This window comes from Ammodytes marinus (genome assembly GCF_949987685.1).
Source record: "Ammodytes marinus genome assembly, chromosome: 2".
Classification (NCBI taxonomy): domain Eukaryota; kingdom Metazoa; phylum Chordata; class Actinopteri; order Uranoscopiformes; family Ammodytidae; genus Ammodytes; species Ammodytes marinus.
Window position 1 is genome coordinate 23,538,570 of NC_137231.1, and position 18,654 is coordinate 23,557,223.

General features: G+C 39.5%; 1 protein-coding gene across 1 annotated transcript; it reads right to left on the reverse strand.

The window, feature by feature from the left end:
* Window positions 1-6: 6 nt before the first annotated feature.
* On the reverse strand, window positions 7-17,390 carry mapkapk5 (MAPK activated protein kinase 5). The gene is made up of 14 exons (XM_080047978.1): window positions 16,446-17,390; window positions 15,563-15,636; window positions 10,173-10,248; window positions 9,404-9,501; window positions 9,171-9,279; window positions 7,622-7,711; window positions 7,150-7,245; window positions 6,979-7,059; window positions 6,648-6,835; window positions 6,423-6,543; window positions 6,153-6,283; window positions 5,793-5,908; window positions 5,386-5,490; window positions 7-3,851 (listed from the first exon to the last, which is right to left on the reverse strand). Exons 1-14 carry the CDS (start codon window positions 16,479-16,481, stop codon window positions 3,757-3,759), a joined length of 1,416 nt encoding a protein of 471 aa, XP_079904104.1. The 5' UTR covers window positions 16,482-17,390; the 3' UTR covers window positions 7-3,756.
* Window positions 17,391-18,654: the final 1,264 nt, after the last annotated feature.

Here is an 18,654-nt window from a genome sequence, read left to right on the forward strand (position 1 = left end):
GGACATTTTTAAAGAAGACAGACATGGCAACAACAACAAAAATGTGTAGACAGAAGTTCAGCTAGTGTTTCATGAGGGATTCACATACATGCTACAAACTTACTGCCAGACCAGAGGATAAAGAAACAGGCTGTAATCTTTACAGAAGGTGAAAAAAAAGTATTCCTTTGCCAGACCTACAGAAGCCAGGTAGGCTATATATATATTTAAAACCCACCTCTACTTTATGAGCACACCTATAGCAGGAATGCACAGGTATTTATCAGAGTAGAAGTGCTGACAGTTCATTCTTAATGAACTCTTTTTTGTTTTGTTTTTATGGGGTGGGGGCTCTGTAATTCCTCTTCAGTCAGCAACCAAGCTCTCGTATAAAACATGTTGCCTTTTTTTTCCTTGTATAAAATCTGAACTCTCGTCTCAGATAGTAGGGAGTGAGTGGAAGCTACAACTAGTATCTGTACAATATGTCTAAAGCTGGGTTAGCCTTAGCCTCTCAGTAAGTGTGAGGGCATCCTGCATTGGCATTTGCTCAAAAAGAGGATGAAAAGGCGGCATTTGTTGTTTGTTTGTTGCTGAACCAGACTGAGCAGCAAACAGAAGGCAAATGGTGTCTCAGCATGTCTGCATGTTTTCCTTGGGCGGTTGTAATGGTTGGGAGGAATTTCAAGATACATGCCTCGCCTTTTTACAGTACAAAATATTAATAAATGCATTACCCTTTAACAATAATGCTCATTCAGGTAGTAGCACAGGATATAAAATCTCTTCTCTGTAGGTTGGGGAAGAGAGTTAAAGGAAGCACCTCGGATTAATTGATAGGCCTCCACAAGTACAGAGGAGGTTCAGCATATTGAACCACACACACACACATACAAATGAATTACATCCACACACTCACACAAAACAGCATTGGTATTAAGTTCCACTTTTAGTTAAAACCATTGCGCCAAAATGCATGATCCAAAATTAAACAAACAAAATTTACTTAAAGCTAGAGTTCAACATCCTAGGGGAACTTAATTTGCACTGTTTTTTTTAATATCACTCCCCATTTCTGTCCATTAAATACTGAGTAAAAGGCACCAGCACCTCAAGAACTTATTAATAATAAGAATAAGAATAATAAACCTTGTTTGTTCATTCTGATGAAGAAAAAAAATAAAGAAATATCGCCAGAGACTTCAGAACGTTACTACTCCCGCTCTGCCAGATTTCAGTAAGGGGATTAACCAAACAGGATAAAACGTGATAGTCATTGAGCTCTGGAGGAGTATATAGGCCATTTGAATTACCCTTAGGACAGTGTTTCTTTAATTTGTCAGCCATTAAGTAAGGGGTTATTTTAAGACATGTTTAAAAATGATATACATTTCCTCCCCTCACAGAATGTTGTGAAACCAATACATTGATTGAAGATGGAATGAAAAATGTGCATGAAAACAGACAAATCCCAGCAAAAAGGCAAAGAGGACAAATACCAATCACTATTTACACTGATTCTGAGGTTCACCTCCAGCCATTATGGCAGTAAAGCATGAGGATGCTGCCCCATAAGCAAGGCACATTTGAGCTTAAGACTTAGCCATGAAATAATAAGACCTTTTTTCAAACACAAGCTCTACGTAATCGTCAAGCTTTCAAGGGAGGCCGTCACATCAAGACGGACTGATCTCTCAGAATCATGTTCATAATGATTGCTTTCGCCAAAATGTTTTGTTTCCTATGACAAAACCCATTCAAAAAGACAGACATACAAAAGAAGGCGTGTACTGTTCTTCATGACAGTTAAAAATGGTGTGAAAGTGGGATCATCTTCCATATTGTTGTGAATATGTTTTGATCAAAATGTTTTGATCGAAATGTTTTGATCGAAATAAATAAAATATCGTCACCATCTCCAAAATGATTCAACATTACTGTTTTAAGGGGCGGCGGCAATGCAAAAACATAATTCAATTAGTTTTTGAATGATTTATTTAGCATGAAGGAACACCCGATCCTTCAATTTATCTCAAAATCATCAAAATTGAAAGACAAGTTTTGCACTGGACAGCAACAATGTATTGCCCAATGTTTGCCTGACACTCAGAATACATATCTCTTTTCTTTTAGGTGAAACAAAAACACACACACGGTTAATGCAGTGATCTTAACGAAAAAAAGGTTCTGTATAAAGCTGAGACCTTGTCAAAGGGGAATTTTCAAACAAACTTCTGATGAATTTAAAAAAATAAAACAATAAACATTATTGAAGAAATAATCAGGCACAGAACACTAGAACCATCTGAGGCCTGTTCTCTTGAAGAAATAATACCAGAAATGACAAACCGTTGCAGTGGGAAACTTCACTTGCTCATCGATGATGTGATATTAATGACAAGTGAAGGATGAGGATGGGTGAAGGGAGGGAGCATTTGCTGGTATTCAGACCATTGAAATGAAGTAGGTCAGACTATAATACTGACAGATTCTCTCCACCATGTACACGCATGCCCTATGGTTAAATTATTGCACATTAAGTAGCACAGCATGTTGTATGAGACTGAAATCTTAACAGATCTGTTAATGGTTACTGAAAAGAATTCAACAACATAGTATGTAAATTGCCAGGTGTCTTTTTGTTGGTTCAAGTAAGCAATAGTCTTGCTTAAAAAAAAGACTTAAAAATTAACTGTTCCTGCTCTGAATTCCAGCCGACACAAATATACGTCAAAGCCGCTCTAATTGCGCCATGGATCAACAACTTTAACCGACCTTAAGACCTTTCAGTAATAATTCAGAGATGGGAAGACATAAAACACAAACGTTTGAAATAATTAACTTTTACTACAGTCAAAAACCTCAAAAGCTGACAAACTGCATCTTTGTTTATTTCTCAGAGTTTGTGAAACCAACATGGATGTCTTCTTTGAAACAGTTGGAGCCTTCAACTCCATCTTCTAAAAGAGGACCATGAGAGTAAGATCCAAAAGATAAAAAGCTATTAGGTGGACTGTAGGTTGAGATTTTTACTTTCAAAACAAACTGATCTAAATGAATATTTAAAACCATGTTATGCCTTTTGAGTCTGCTTTTATCTGTTTATTACCATCTCTTTAGCATCTTCAAAACAGGGTTTGTGACTAAATGAATGTGGGGCTGCATTTGTCCATTTCATGACACTTTTCTCCATTTCCACTGCCTTGACCTCTGTTCAACAAAAAGGTCAAGGAAACAAAACTCAAAAACAAAGATTCATATAATTCAAACACAGTCTGAGATTCAGAATGTGTGGAAGAACAAAGTCGCAGACAGCTTTTTTTGACTTTAGAGCCCACTGCCAGGCTACAAGAAAGATATAAAATAATGCAACTCTTTGCTTAAATAAATATAATTCTTAAGATGGTTAAAATAAAATAAAACAACAAAATGAAATAACTGGGAAAAAACACATGACGTCTTGGTCAAGCAGCTAATAAAAAATCCCTCCCAGAAAATATTTTCTTTAGCTGATTTTTCTCTTTTTTTGTTGCAAAAATGAAAATATAGTTATTTTTTTTCAATGTTCTTAGCAAGTGTCCATAAAAAAAAGGTATAGTACCAATGAGTCCTCTTTGAAATATATCTACAGCTGTACAATAGGTCTTGCAGGTGAATTCATGAAAAAAAAGAAGAAAATTAGCGCATCGTTTTACATAAAAAAAGCCTCTTTACAGACATGGGTTAAAAAGGTTCATAATAAACAATATAAAAAAGAAGATAGAAAGACAGCGTTTGCTAATGAGATTCTTGTAGATTTGTCTTCTCTTCAATGGCCTGTTTCACTATCTCAGCCAGCTTCAAGCGGTCGACTTTATCAGAGAAGGCTCGTCCTGCAATGAGAGAGCTGGTGGTTACAGAAGCTTCTGACCATGCATCATTTGTCTTTGTCACTTAAGCCTTATTTACTCTTTTATCAGATTTAGTAAAATGGTAGATCTCTACATTCGAAAAGCTGGAAGTAATGTTTTACATGACTTTTTATTTAAAAATTGTAAAAAAATAAATAATAATAATTTAAGCTAATTACTTCTTCTGTTGCTTGACTAAATGACCAGTCAGTTCTGCTCTACTCATAATCCATCATATCACTTTTAGTTTGAGCTGCAACGTAAGGTTTGGTCATGCCAATTTATTTACAACTGAGATGTTGTTTAACTGCTACTGATTTCTATTGGCAGGCCAATGAAGCAGCTAATGTGGAGTCATTACAGCTTAATAAATATAGGAGAAAATTATATATATTGAATACCGTTGATCAAATTAATATGAAATAATAACAAACAACAGGAGGATACTTACTTCAAAAGGTAATTTTTAGCAGCTTTTTTTCTAGATGTGAAAAGTTAGCTTTGCTTTTAACCCATTGATGACTATGGCAGTCTAAGATGCATGTCCTTAATGCCTGAGGGTTTTCTGAAAAAATTGTACGAATTGTCAACGTCTACCAAAACCTTAATATCTAAGCCTGTGTAGCACATATAAACATGAAATAAAATACATTTAAAAAGGTAAGGTTCACAGGTTTTATTTAAACATGCTCCCTCAGCGCTTACAAACCAACACATTTTTCTAAAAATCAGCAAAATTAGATGGGGGAGAAAAAATAATAATAAATAATATAAAATATTTAAAAATAATGTGCTAAATGAGGTTATAATCCTGCTTCCTTTTAGCATGGATAGTAGTGACTGAGTGTGTAGTGGAAAGATAAAGATAGACAGATATAGGAATGAGGAGATAGCTTCATTTTATTATTTAGTTCAATTATCACTGGCACCATAAATCTGACTTCCCAGTACAACTGGAACACAGACTGACACCGGCTGTCGGGAGCCGACCAGCTGGTCCAAACGGCTGTATACCACGGAGATGAAAACGAAACTGAAACTTAACTATCGCCTGGCTGGGCTGAATTTGAGTTGGAGCAGCAAAATATAGCCTAAATTCATAAATATTGTTAATAAATAGATGCAATGTGTTGTGTGATTTTCGTCCGTAGCCTATAGTAGACCTAGATTCTGCGCTCTGAACGCCACTAACTGTTCTGTAATACACTATCGCCGACACAGCCGGCATATTTTTTTTAATTATAATTTTTTATTTATTTATTTTTTGATTGACGTGATTTTCGGCAAACCACACAACTTTTGGGTGGTCACGTGGTCTTAAAAAATCAACAAAACCCACCTCATGTGTATTTAAACCAATGACGGTGCATTTTATGCTGCGTGCTCCATGAAAGTTAGATAAAGTAACAGGAGATACAATGTAGCGTCGCGCAGCAGCCGTCATCAATGGGTTAATTGTTTCATTGAAAAGAACAATGACGAAGGCATTAGCCACATCAGATGAAATGGTACGTACCGTCCCAGCTGAGGCCCTGCAGGTTATCTCTCAGCAGTTTGCAGTCTCTGTTGAACCTCCAGGCATCATACATCACCTCATCCAGCTTCTCATCCTCGTTCTCTCCTGGACAAAAAAAAAAAAGACATTCACATCGGTAAGCTTTCTCTATCTCTCAGATCTCTTTTGCACTAGCAAGAGAACAAATTCACAAAATGATAATTTATTATTCTATAATATATATAATCACAGGTCATTTAGCTTGATTAGGATTCCAGAGATGTTTATTCATCATAACTGTTAAAACACAAGTGACTTATCTCATTGTTTTTTGTCTTATATTATCCGACGTTTAGTAATAGGCATCTACATTTGGCACTGGCAGTTTCTTTGATTTGTTTTCTTAACATCAGTGTGGATTTACTGACCAGCTTGTGGTAGGATACACTGTGCAATGACATCTCGTAATTTTTCTAGTGCTACGTTGGAGTCCTCCCCTCCGTTCTCTGGGTCATGAATGCAGAAACCGTCACTGGGCTTGGGGCTGCAACACGGACACCAAAAAACACCTTTTAGACCAAACTTAATTATTTTGTCAAATACAAGGGCCCCTTAAAGACATAACAGAGGCTACATGGATAGTTACAGACTCAATTTGTAGAATAAAAACAGAAGAATAAGTGATTTAAGTTTGTTTTTAACATTGAATAATACAGGACGGCTGATAGAAACATTAGCAAAACACTCGCTGGGCTACTGTACCCCATCAAGAACAAAAGCAATCATACCCTAGTAGTTTCCGCTTCCTGAGGATTGGGTTGTTGACAGAGTTTAGGGGCTTCAGGCTCACGTTCAGATCTTGAATTCTCATATTGGCCAGCTGTTCTGCATGGGCCTGCTGGATACCTGCCACTACGGCCTGGAAGGCAAAGAGGTCAGACAATCAGAATACTAACATATACAAATAAAGTATATTTTTTTGCATCTTTGGCGGCCATTTCATTCTGGAGCAGCTGCATCTTGCAATGCCAGATTGTGCAGCTAAACTTCCCACTTGCCTTGTCCATCATCATCTGGGCGGACGGCAGCACGTTGTCAAGGGCCTCAGTGCAGTTGAGCCACGGGTGAGACAAGACTCCCTCAATAGTCAACCTCTCCTCTGGCTTCACCTTTAGCAGCCTGCAGGGAGCAGATGTTAGGACAAAGAGGCATGTTATGTTTTGGGAATACAACAGGATGAGGTAACCAGCACATGAGCAGGAAAATAGAAAAAAAGGACTCACTTGCGTACGATATCCTTGGCCATCTCAGAGATCTGGCTCCACTCGTCTTCAGGGAAGTCGAAGCTAGCCGTCATAATCTTCTTCCTCATGTCCTTTGGGATGGTGCGACTGTGGTGTTTGGAGTAGAACGGAGGATAGCCACACAGCATCACGTAGATGATCACACCGAGAGACCACAAGTCACAGCTCTGGGGAACCATGAAAACACTGATTAAAAAAATTATTTCAGTAGTGTGCATTTTTAAATCCTAAAAACGACATTAAATCAGTTTTGAGGAACAATATATCACACAGAAGCTTACATGTGAAGTTCAACAGGTTTGGGTCTCACCTTGTTATAGGTATAAGGAGTGGGTGAGGTAGGTATAATTCCAGACTTTTCCTTCTGGTGTCTTCTTTGAGCCTCAAGTACCTGAACACACACAGCAGGAAGAAAACATCATGGTCATTTCCTTTTTGCTTCATTTAAGATGTCACCATTGAAAAGCAACAGTGTGTGTACCTGAGGTGCTACGTAGTAGGGAGTGAATTGAGGGGTCATCAAGTCTCCTTGATCAACTTTGGCAAAGCCAAAGTCACACAACTTCACAGGTGCATCCTGCGGAAAGGGTAATATCACAGTGAGCAGCATGAACATACTGTAGTTACAATGGTTTAAAAAAGGAATACATTCAGATTTCAGTGAGCTCACTGAAGGCGCCGCCAGAGTAACTGTAGACTTCCAAAAGTCTTGCACAACAAATTCTGCTTCCCAAATCCTCTACATTATCCCTGCCAGTTTCTACCAAAAACAGTACGTTTTGCTCTTTTAGAGTAACTAAAAAAATGGCTGTAGCAAAGTCCAGCAACATTTATTTTCCTTTCTTTTAATGTATATACTGTACGTTGTTTGCTTAATTGGCAGTGGCATCATAAGTGGTACACTTTTAAAATTGCAGAATTCATGTCTACATTTGGCAACTTCCAGGACTTACCAGAGAGTTATCCTTAAAAAGCAGGTTCTCCGGCTTCAGGTCGCGATGTGCAATATTAAGGGAGTGACAATGTTCCAACGCTTGACTGATCTACAGAGGGAAGAGACATCAGACTGAGGGGCACTTTACACGACAACACGAAACGGTGCAAACGCGGAAAAATTCCCGCGGTTGCACTATATCATTTACAGGAAAACAGCAAACGCAGGCATGAAACCGCAGGTTTTTGAGATCACCTCTCAGGGAGGATTTTTTGGAAAACTTAACGGTTTTGGTTTCCTGTAAACACCGAAACCATTTCCCCTGATAACGCTGACGTCACGGCTCCACCCTCACACATGCGTAGTCTATAACATTTGCTGTCAAAATACCCACAAGCGAGTTATAAAGTTAGAAGACAACATGAACGGTGTCTCCGCGGCACCATCACTGTGATCAGCGGAGAGTGTCGTGCAGCGCTAAAATATAGGCTAACACTCACCAATTTAGTCCAAGCGATTACCGCAGTAAGTTATTGAGACCACCCGCCACTTTGGCTGGGGAAAGATTTGTGATCTGCCTGTTTTTCTAGCTAAATAAACGTGTGTCACTTCTATATGCCAGGGACACGGCTCTCTCTACATTAAAAACACTATCAGCGTGCAGCGGTTAAGCTAGCGGCTACTGTTCAACAAAAGGAGCATTAAGGCTACGGCTTCAAAGTAAAAGCATTTCACTGGCTAAACATTAATAGCATTTCACTGGACACACGTGAGTTGACTTTTATTTTGAAGTACGCCTAACAGGAAGGTATCCGCACACAAAGCCCTTTCACTATCAGCAAGTCTTCTGTTTTTACGAGTTCAATGCGGTGAAATAAGAGGACAGAAAGCTTGTCTTTTACAATATTTGTAACCCCAAGCTTACACCAACCGCTTTATGAACGTTAGTGGCATTAATTTTTGGTTACAGTAAGGTTTTATGCATCAAATTGTACCGGAAGAGCTATCTACTAGGCTGCGTCACCGCTGACTATTGGCTTGGCACTGCTGCTACAGCGATTTCGGCCCGTTTCCTCTGAAAACTTGTGTACGGGTGAAGATGTCAGATAAATTGTGTCTGAACGGGTTTTTTTTTTAAACCAAAAACTGGAAAACTGTCACGTTTTCACAGTGTAAAGTGCCCCTGAGGCAAGAGTGTGTGTGTGTGTGTGTGTGTGTGTGTGTGTGTGTGTGTGTGTGTGTGTGTGTGTGTGTGTGTGTGTGTGTGTGTGTGTGTGTCAAAGCAGCCTTTAAAAACACATTATTTGAGCTGTTGAGTATTGTTTCTTTTGAACATGTGTCTCATTGCCCAAATACCCTATGTGCTATTGACATGGAGAGGGAGTGAGATATGCTGTTACACAGAGGAAAGGTGTTCTGCGCAGAGAAACATGCAGACTTACAGACAGAGACTGACTCACTGACTGAATTAAATGTGTAGTAAAGGAAATTCAGAGTACTACAAACAGTGTCTGTATTGCTTCTTGGTATATGCTGAGGTGTGCGTTTATGTATGTGTTTTCACCAACCTGTTTGGTGACTTGGCTGGCCATCTTTTCAGTAAAGTGTCTATGCTGACTGATTCTGTGGAACAGCTCGCCACCCTCCATCATCTCCATAACAATCAGGAGTCTCGCTCTATTTTAAATAAATAAAAAGGTCAGAAGGTGTGGATGGGTCAAAGGAGATGAATTGATGTAGAGCTTGAAAAAAAGAAATGAGATTTTACACAAACGCATTTCACCCACACAGAGCTCTTTACCTTGGGCTGGACTCGTGCGGGAATTGGACACTGTTGGCGTAAACTTCCAGGATTTGCACTATGTTTGGGTGGTCAGCACACATCATATGGAGACCCACCTGCATTTAAAAAAAAATAAAAAATAAAAACTTGTAACATTTTCATTTTAAAACCAAGTGCCAGAGCCATCATTTTTATTTGTCCACTATGAGTATTCAAAATCTGCTGGGGAAAAAAGACTTTGCAGCTATTTCAGTAAATTTGAAGAAAATAGACTTAAGAGTAAAATATATATATAAGGCCACTACTGAGGACTGAGCCTCTATGGGGGGGGCACACGAGCGCCCCCTTAAGTCAGACTTCACTCATCATTATCGTACACACACAAATGTAAACCTCTGCCTTCAAGGGTACAAAGAGTTGCCTGAAGAATATGTTGTTCAGTGGTAATACTCTGTGTATTTTACTTGTCAGTGACAGCTTTCACAGCCCAGCAGAGAGCTTGTTTTGACTGCATATCTCACTGCTCAATTGCTGTATAAGCGGCTTGATCAACACAGAAGGCTGCTAATGACATGGAGAGGCCGCTAGACACACACTGTTCTCCACAGGAAGCCAATGTTTACAGACAACAAAGCCCAGGGTAGAAAAGACAGACGAAGCACAGGAGACAGATTGATGAGGAAGGAAAGAAAGACAGTAGTTAACACATTCTGATAGTAGGCAGACCAAACAAAGCATATTGGTACAGCTGATATAGATGAGGCATTATTCACAAACGGGCACAGACCTCATTTCTGGCCTTGGGGCGATCAATGAGGATCTTCAGGGCCAGGCGTTCCTGAGTTGACTTGTTCACACAAACTCTGAAAAAAAGGGTCAAAACATCTCAGTCAATATGATAACCCAGTCAGTGTCACAGATGTGATCACGTATTGTAGTTTCCTCCACATAAGGGCTTTTCTTATTTTCAGATGCTGTTTGTCAATGATGTTGGGCTAATCCTAGTCATGTGCTCAACATCCTTGTCTGCAAAATGTAATCAGCGTGTCTGTACCTAAAACACACAGCAAGGCCAACATTTGCCATAATTCGTTTTTGTAAAATAAATAAACAGGATCATTATCAAGTCAAGTAGATTTCATTATAATCGCCCAAACCACAGACAGTCTCCTCAAAATAAAAAACACAGCTGATACCGATGTGTAAAGTTGGGGAGCAGTGATCCAGCGTGCGGCAGCTCAGAGCTTTATATTTCGGTGAAGTGTGGTCACCTTTGCTACTAATAAGAAGGCACGTTGTTCCATTTACTTTTCACCATACAGTTTTGCCCCTTTAATATCATATTATTGGATACAGTAGACACTACAGTAAATAGTATATCACGTATACTATGCATCATCTTCTTCCAACTCTTCAATCAAGCTTTATAATGTTTAAGTAGAGTTAACCATTTCAACTAGAGGCTTCATATTTTTATGTCTGCATTGCATCATTTCTTCAAATGGAAATATTGTAGTTTATAAACATTAATTAATACAAAATTCAACCACATATATTTGGTATTCATTATATTTCTTTAAGTATGAATTGCATCTATAAGTGGCCGATATACACTCACCGGCCACTTTATTAGGTACAGCGGTTCATTTTCTTGTTAACACATATAACTAATCAGGCAATCACATGTCAGCAACTCAATGCATTTAGTCATGTAGACCTGGACGGGACAACTTATTGATGTTGAAACCGAGCAACAGAATGGGGAAGAAAGGGGTTTTAAGTGACTTTGAACATGGCACTGTTGAGGGTGCCAGGAGGGCTGGTATGAGTATTTCAGAAACTGCTGATGTACTGGGATTTTCACTCTAAACCAGTGGTGTCAAACATACGGCCCGCGGGCCGGATGCGGCCCGCGAGATGATTTAATCCGGCCCGCGACTTGTAGAGCACACATTTATGAGCATTTCAAAAAAAAAAGTAAGTCTCTAGCCCATTCCTGTGAGGAGATATGAATTTTTAAAGAAATAACCAAAATGCTCACTCCAGCCGCTAGGGGGCAGCCTAAATAAAAAAAAGCACATTTTAGCAACGTGGGAAATGGTAAATGGCAATCTTGCTTCACCGCTATTAATGTTTCCTCCAGTGCTTTATGGCAAAGTAAAAACCAAAAAAATAAAAAATAAATAAAACAATTTTTATTTTTAGTGCTGAACAATTAATGTACTAGCAAGCGCGATGTGTCCGCGGCTCTGCACGTGCGAAACGAGCAGGAGCATGCTAGTGTAGGCCTACAAGATTTATTTCCTAATTTTCCATGCTGCTTTATTTTTATGTTTTAAATTGGGAAAAACGAATTCCAAAACAACCAATAACCTCTGTATTTAAAAATAAATCAAAACAGTAGAAGTTGCACTTTTATTAAATTTTATTTTGTACTGTACAGTGCCTGTTGTATTTGTGTATTCAAATAAACAGTTGTTTATTTCATTAGTGCGTATTGGCATCTTTGAGCAAAATACCCCCCAAATTTTTGCTGCGGCGCTGCGCGCCGCACCTCCTATTCCCATAGCCAGCAGCAACCTTTACTAAGACATTTCCTGGGGGGTACAGAGATCCCTTGTGATCCGTGATAATGTAGGTTACAAATGTAGACTGAGTGATAAAGCATATTACTGAAAAACAAAGCTAGAGATTTGGAGTTGATGTACGTTATTTTGCCATTATTGTACTGGTCCGGCCCACTTGAGATCAGAGAGGCTGTATGTGGCCCTCGAACCAAAATGAGTTTGACACCCCTGCTCTAAACCATCTCTAGGGTTTACAGAGAATGGTCCGAAAAAGAAAAAATATCCAGCGAGTGGCATTTGTGTGGACGTAAAATGCCTTGTTGAAGTCAGAGGTCAGTGGAGGATGGGCATACTGGTTCGAGATGATAGAAAGGCAACAGTAACTCAAATAACCACTCGTTACAACCAGGATATGCAGAATACCATCTCTGAACACAAAACACGACCAACCTTGAAGCAGATGGGCTACAGCAACAGAAGACCCCACCGGGTGCCAATCCTGTCAGCTAAAAACAGGAAAATGAGGCTATAATTTTCACAGGATAACCAATATTGGAAAATAGAAGATTGAAAAATCATGCCTGGTCTGATGAGTCTCGATTTCAGTTGCGACATTCAGATGGCAGGTTCAGAATTTGGCGTTAACAACATGAAAGTATGGATCCATCCTGCCGTGCACCATCAACCATGCCATGTTCAAAGTCACCTAAACCCCATTTCTTCCCCATTCTGATGCTCGATTTGACTTCAGTACATTGTCTTGACCACGTCTAAATGCCTAAATGCATTAAATTGCTGCCATGTGATTGGCTGATTAGCGTTTTGTTTTTATAAGCCATTGAACAGGTGTACCTAATAAAGTGGCCGGTGAGTGTAAGCTTGTTATATTTATATCGGTATACAATATGTCAGACAATAAGTAACAAGAGATTACAGTGCAGAAATGTAGCAAATTATCGTCGCCACCACCAACTTACAAGTCTTTACAGTATGTATCTACCTTGGTAACAAATCTCTCGATATTTAACAAAAAAAAATCCGTCATCGCTACAATATTTGGTTGAAAAACTTCATGAATATAATCAATAATGTCTTTAATTAGCTTTTAGCTCAATGTGCTTAAATATGTCTACATGTGTCATACATCTGCACCCTTCTTAAAGACCCAAGTGCTGTGAGGTTAAATTTGGCATGACCACAGAGAGTTGAGGCCAAGTAGGGAGACGATAGAAGCATTTTTTTGTCAACATCACATTTTGACAATGAGAGTTATGAGACTTCAACGAAAGGAAACAATCTGAGTCCGTCATATATTTTCCACTTATTCATTCAACTCAATTCTAATTGTAGGAGAAAGTATGGAAATATGGAACACAGGGATATCCATTTAATTTTCTGAAAGTCTGTCACATCCTTTCCCTTCTCCTCTAAGCAGCACAGTAGCAGAATATTCACTTTAATCAACAACCTCTGGCCCTTAAACTCAGATTACACTATTAAAGCATTACTGAGAGGAACACTCTGCTTCGGGCAAAGTTCACTTCCCTGGAAAGCAACACCTAAATAACTACCTAATGAATCACAGAGTAGGACGGAGCAGTAGAATGAAAAAAAAGATATTCGTATTGGCCAAAAGTCTCCATGAATCAGAGTGACATACAGTACGAAATAGAAGAGAGAGTACGTAAAGGTTCCCCGGTGAGCATGAATCATCAGAGTTAAACTACACACGTCGATAGGAAATAAGGGTTCTCTCTGCTGACCCAGACCCAGGATAGCTTCAGAGTGCAGAATGGGCAGGAGGAATCAGTCAGTGCGTTTACATGTAGACTTATAATCGGATAACTAAACGAATAAGACCTCAACAGGACTTTTAAACTGCATGTAAACACCTTTATCCGATCTACTTCGGACACAAATCGGCACAATAACGGACAAGAGAAGTCGGATAAGAACACCTAGATAATTCGTTCATTGTCGGCTTTCTCTCTGTATGTATACAGGGATCGGCTATCGCATATCGGACTTCTCGTTCTGTGCTTGTGTGCCTGCGCGTGATAGGCTACACCATGGGTTATTGACGGAAGAGAACCGGACGTGGCTCTAAAACCACTTTTTGAAAGCATGGTTGAAAGGGCTACAGCGCCACCTAGCATAGTGGAGACAGCCATGCATCGGACATTTATCCGATTTCTGAAAGGCCATGTATACTCAGACAAGTGACACGGTCCGTTCGAGTGTCTTGTTCGATATATGTGATAATCCAATCTAGTTGTGCCATGTAACCGCACTGACTGACACACAATGATATGTCACACATGAGCACCAGAAAATATCCAGAGAATGTGACCCAGAGAATGTTTGGAATCTACCTATTCACACATCAGGAGATTGTCCATGTGGGCAGAAATGTTTGTCTTCGAAAATGACCCTCCTCTTTCAGCCTTGGACATTTTCTTTTTTTTCAAGTGGCGCGATATTGATAGGCCCAACCCCCGGCTGACCCAGATGTTGGACAAGCGAATAATCCGAATATTTGTACACTTGGAACTCACCCGAGTAAACTATGGAATATTTTCGAGTCCAAGTGCATGTGTGAAAGGAACCAACAAGGCATGCAAATCCTTTCACAAATACAGTGTGAGTTTTGCTCCTTATTGTTAGTATTTGAGAAATGTTTGCTCTCTGAGTAATGTGTTACTGTGATGTGTTAGTGTGGAAAGGATTAGAGAGAAGAATGCAGAGAGGAGTTCATAAAGAAAGCTTTACGCTTTTTTTCTTTTATTCAACATGTGGACAAGAACCATTTCAAAATGTATTAATGTGTCCAAATAAACCTTCAACAGGCTAAGATACTACCACTCAATGGTGCAAAAGGGGAAAGCTTTGTTTTAGATTCAAGCCCAGGAGGCTACAGGCACATAAATTGTGTCTGAGCCAAATTAGCCACCACCACCACCAACAACAAAAATGGTACGGGTGCCAAACATCTCCACATTAGACTTGGAGTTGTGATGGGGTTGCCTAGTAGTTGTGTCAAATCTGTTAAGCCCCGATCAAGTGACAAGCATCTGGCGCCTTTCATAGTATGTGTCAGGATAATGTCAAAACTACTGTGCTAATGAATTGGTAAAACAATTAAACAGCAGGAGGAGTAATAAGCAGCAAACATCAGAAACAAATACGAAGGCTATTAAGCAGCAGTCAGAGTTTGAAACGATCTTTAATTTTATCATGGGATTTTAGTATAATCTGAGTAATAATGATACACAATTTTCATATATTTAAAAAAAACACACAGCAATCTAAACTGATGCTGGCTCTGCTCAGATTTGGCATGACAGATATCTCCCAGTAGGATTTCTGCAATACCAAACAATGCCGTTCGAAAATTACAGCGTGGATATGACAACTCATTTCCATGGAAACCAGCAATACAATGTAACATGGGATTTCCCACAACAACTCTTTGTAGTTTAATTAACAGAAATAAAGTCTTGTTCCGAGTTCTGTCTATGTAATACTGCATCAGCATCAAACAAAGTTTTTTTCAGTAGGAAAGATAATATTTAGAGAGAGACTTAGGAGAGAGTCTCTTGTTAACACACACCTGACTGGTCCACTGATCCCGGCTCCCAACTTCTGCGTCCAGTTAATGTTGTACTCATCCAGAATTGATGTCTCCTGTCGAGACAAGAAGAGACCACAGCAATCAATATATCAGAGGTTTGAGAAGAAATAATATAAAAGTACTCAAAAGATTTTCAAGTGCTATGCCTTTTCTGAAAAAGTTAGCCATGATAATTGTGTGGTAAAGAGTGTGCCAAGGTATTGATACCAGAGAGCCTGAGTTAAGGCCAAAGTTTGCTAGCTAAACCACTAATCTCTTCTTCATGATAACGGCCCTAGTGCACCCAGTGCGTGTTCCAGTTCTCAGCCCCCCCCCCAGTCCACTCAGCATTAGCCACATTCTGACCCACCTGTAAAACCAGGGGCCACTAGAGATCACATTTTACTGCTGACATTAATGCCTGGGAAAGTGACACATTGAGTTGAGCTGGCGAGACTGAATCCCAGAGCTAGGGGGTATGGAAATGTTGCTGGTGAATGACCAGTGACCATGCTAAATAGATAGATAGATCCAAGCCAGCCATGTTTAGCATTGGGTTAAACTTTATATGACACATTTTTCAGGATTTACAAATACATTCCCACTTAGATAAAAGGCAAATTAAGATAATTCAGTCAGAAGTAACACTGAAGATCCAAATGCAATTATAAAATACATTTCTACTACATTTGTCACGCAATAATGCCCAATCCTTACGAGATAATAGCTAGGTCCTGAGGTCCGTCAATGTAGCCTACATTATTACAGCTTCACTTGTTTAATTCAAACTTTATGAATGATGAGTGATTTCTGCAACAGAAGTGGAAACTATGGCAATTTGTACAATTGTGCAGAGAAAGACATTTCATTTAGTTAAACTTACCTTGATGAACTTGTCGGCATTGTTATCCTCCGACATGGTGCTGTGCTGTGGACCGATGGGGTCTTCCTCGCCAATCTCAGGCAGTTGAAACAAAGCGTTTTTCTCTGACCTTAACACAAAAGTTTCGGTCTGGCGACCCTGGTCTGGGCCACGGCCTGTTATATAACTACTGATAACAAAACACGGCCATTAGTGCTAAATGATATTCGGCCACCGATCAGCCAAAGCCTTGTTTCGTTCACTCGGAGAGCTGCAGCCCACCAGCCGGTGCGATGTGATATTAGATGCGGCCAGCTCGGCTCACAACCACGGGGTCCGACTCGCTCTTCAAGGCGTCTTAAAGTCACTGTAGTGACCATGTAGAGCGCAAACTCCGAGCAAGGTGACCAGGAAAAAAACCCGAAGACAAGTCCAATGCGGACTGGCCCACCACTTTTGGAGAGGCTCTGAGCACGGGGGCAAGGGGTGTATTTTTAGCCAGCGCAGTGACAGCAGAGCTTTACGCTGCTGCGGAGACACTGGGCTAAGCGGCTGATAGCTCGCGTGCTAGCAACTTCACTCCATCCAATAGTTGTGGGAAACGGTTACACGACAAAGGCAACCGTGACAGATTAAAGGTAGACGATAGCGATAATTAATGAAAAATCACCGGTAATGTCCTCAATGAGCGACGGGTCGATGTGACACGACGGGCACACTGTGTTCCCAAAAAGCAGAGCAGCACTTTTAAATGGCTGGTAACCGCTGCTAATGCGCGAGCGAGCTAGCTCAAGCGGCAAGTTCGTGTCCAAGCTGTACTCAAAGCCAAATACTTTAACATAGTTCCGTTAAGACAGTATGGCTAAAATCAATTCAATTCAATCTCAATGACGGGTGGTGTGACCAGGGAGACACATATTGTTGGACTATTTTGTTTATCCCAAAGCTGCTTGTCAGAAAACCAAGGAAAACACAACCCCAGTCGGTGCTACGCAAAAGCAGTCCATACAGAACGCCTGATCAAAATGAGCTACACTTTTAGTAAATTAGGACAATATGAGGCTATGAAGGTTTTCTTTTAATATATTTATTTGAATGATAGGTTTTGTACTTTAATACGCCTTCAGTATTTTTTTAGCTGGACTTTTTTAAACGTTGATAAAATAACTTTGAAATGGACACACTCTGGTGGGTCCTTATATAAGGTCCCGATTTTCCTTTTTTATTAAATAAACTTTATTAGGCTACCAATTTGCATACATTTTCAAAACAGTAGGTCAGAAACATTAAACACATAACCATAGACCTCATGAAAGAGGCACATAACAGACAACAAATTAAATCAATCACACCTTATTTATAAAGCACTTTTCATGTACAAACAGGTAACACAAAGTGCTTTACTAAGTAAAGCCATAGCACTAACCTCCCCCTATCCGAGAAACAGAGCAGTAAACTCCTAAAAATTCCATTAAAAAAAGTGAGCACATATAGTGGTCAATAAAAAAACAGGAATCAATAAAATAAAAGATTGAGAAGTCATAGCACTAACCTCCGCTTTATCAACAAACAGAGCAGTAAACTCCAACGACATTAATACACACACTTAATATGAATAGGAATATTTCATAGGAATCAATTAAACAAAGATTGAGAAAACACTGTCATAAAAACATTGAGGAAACATCAAATAAGATACATTTCAAAAATAAAATAAAAATATTTGTCTTAAAGTCATTGAAGGTCTTCAGCAAGTTAGATAAGTAAATGATTTACTTGTCCCACTTTGGGGAAATTTAATTTGTTACAGCAGCAAAAGGGATTTTGAAGCAAAGGAAAAGCCATAATACAATAAGTAAACCAATGTAAAGTAAAATCAGTAAACAAATACTAAAGTAAGTGAAGGTACTGTCTGATATAATAAACAAGTAGGAAGACTTCTAAGACATACTGTGCATTGGTATGGTATGAATTAAAAAGTAATATTGCACATGAAGTTAAAAAGTGATATTTCACATGAACAGCTGTGGTATTGCACATTGTGAACCGTCGGGGTGTGTGTGTGTGTGTGTGTGTGTGTGTGCGTGCGTGCGTGCCTGCTTGCGTGCGTGCGTGTGTGTGTGTGGTCTACTGTGAGCAGTGTTTGTTGCAGGAAGAAAGGAGCTGCGGTATATTTCCTTCATAAACCATGGGTGAAGCAGTCTTTCGCTAAAGGAGCTGTTAAAGTGTC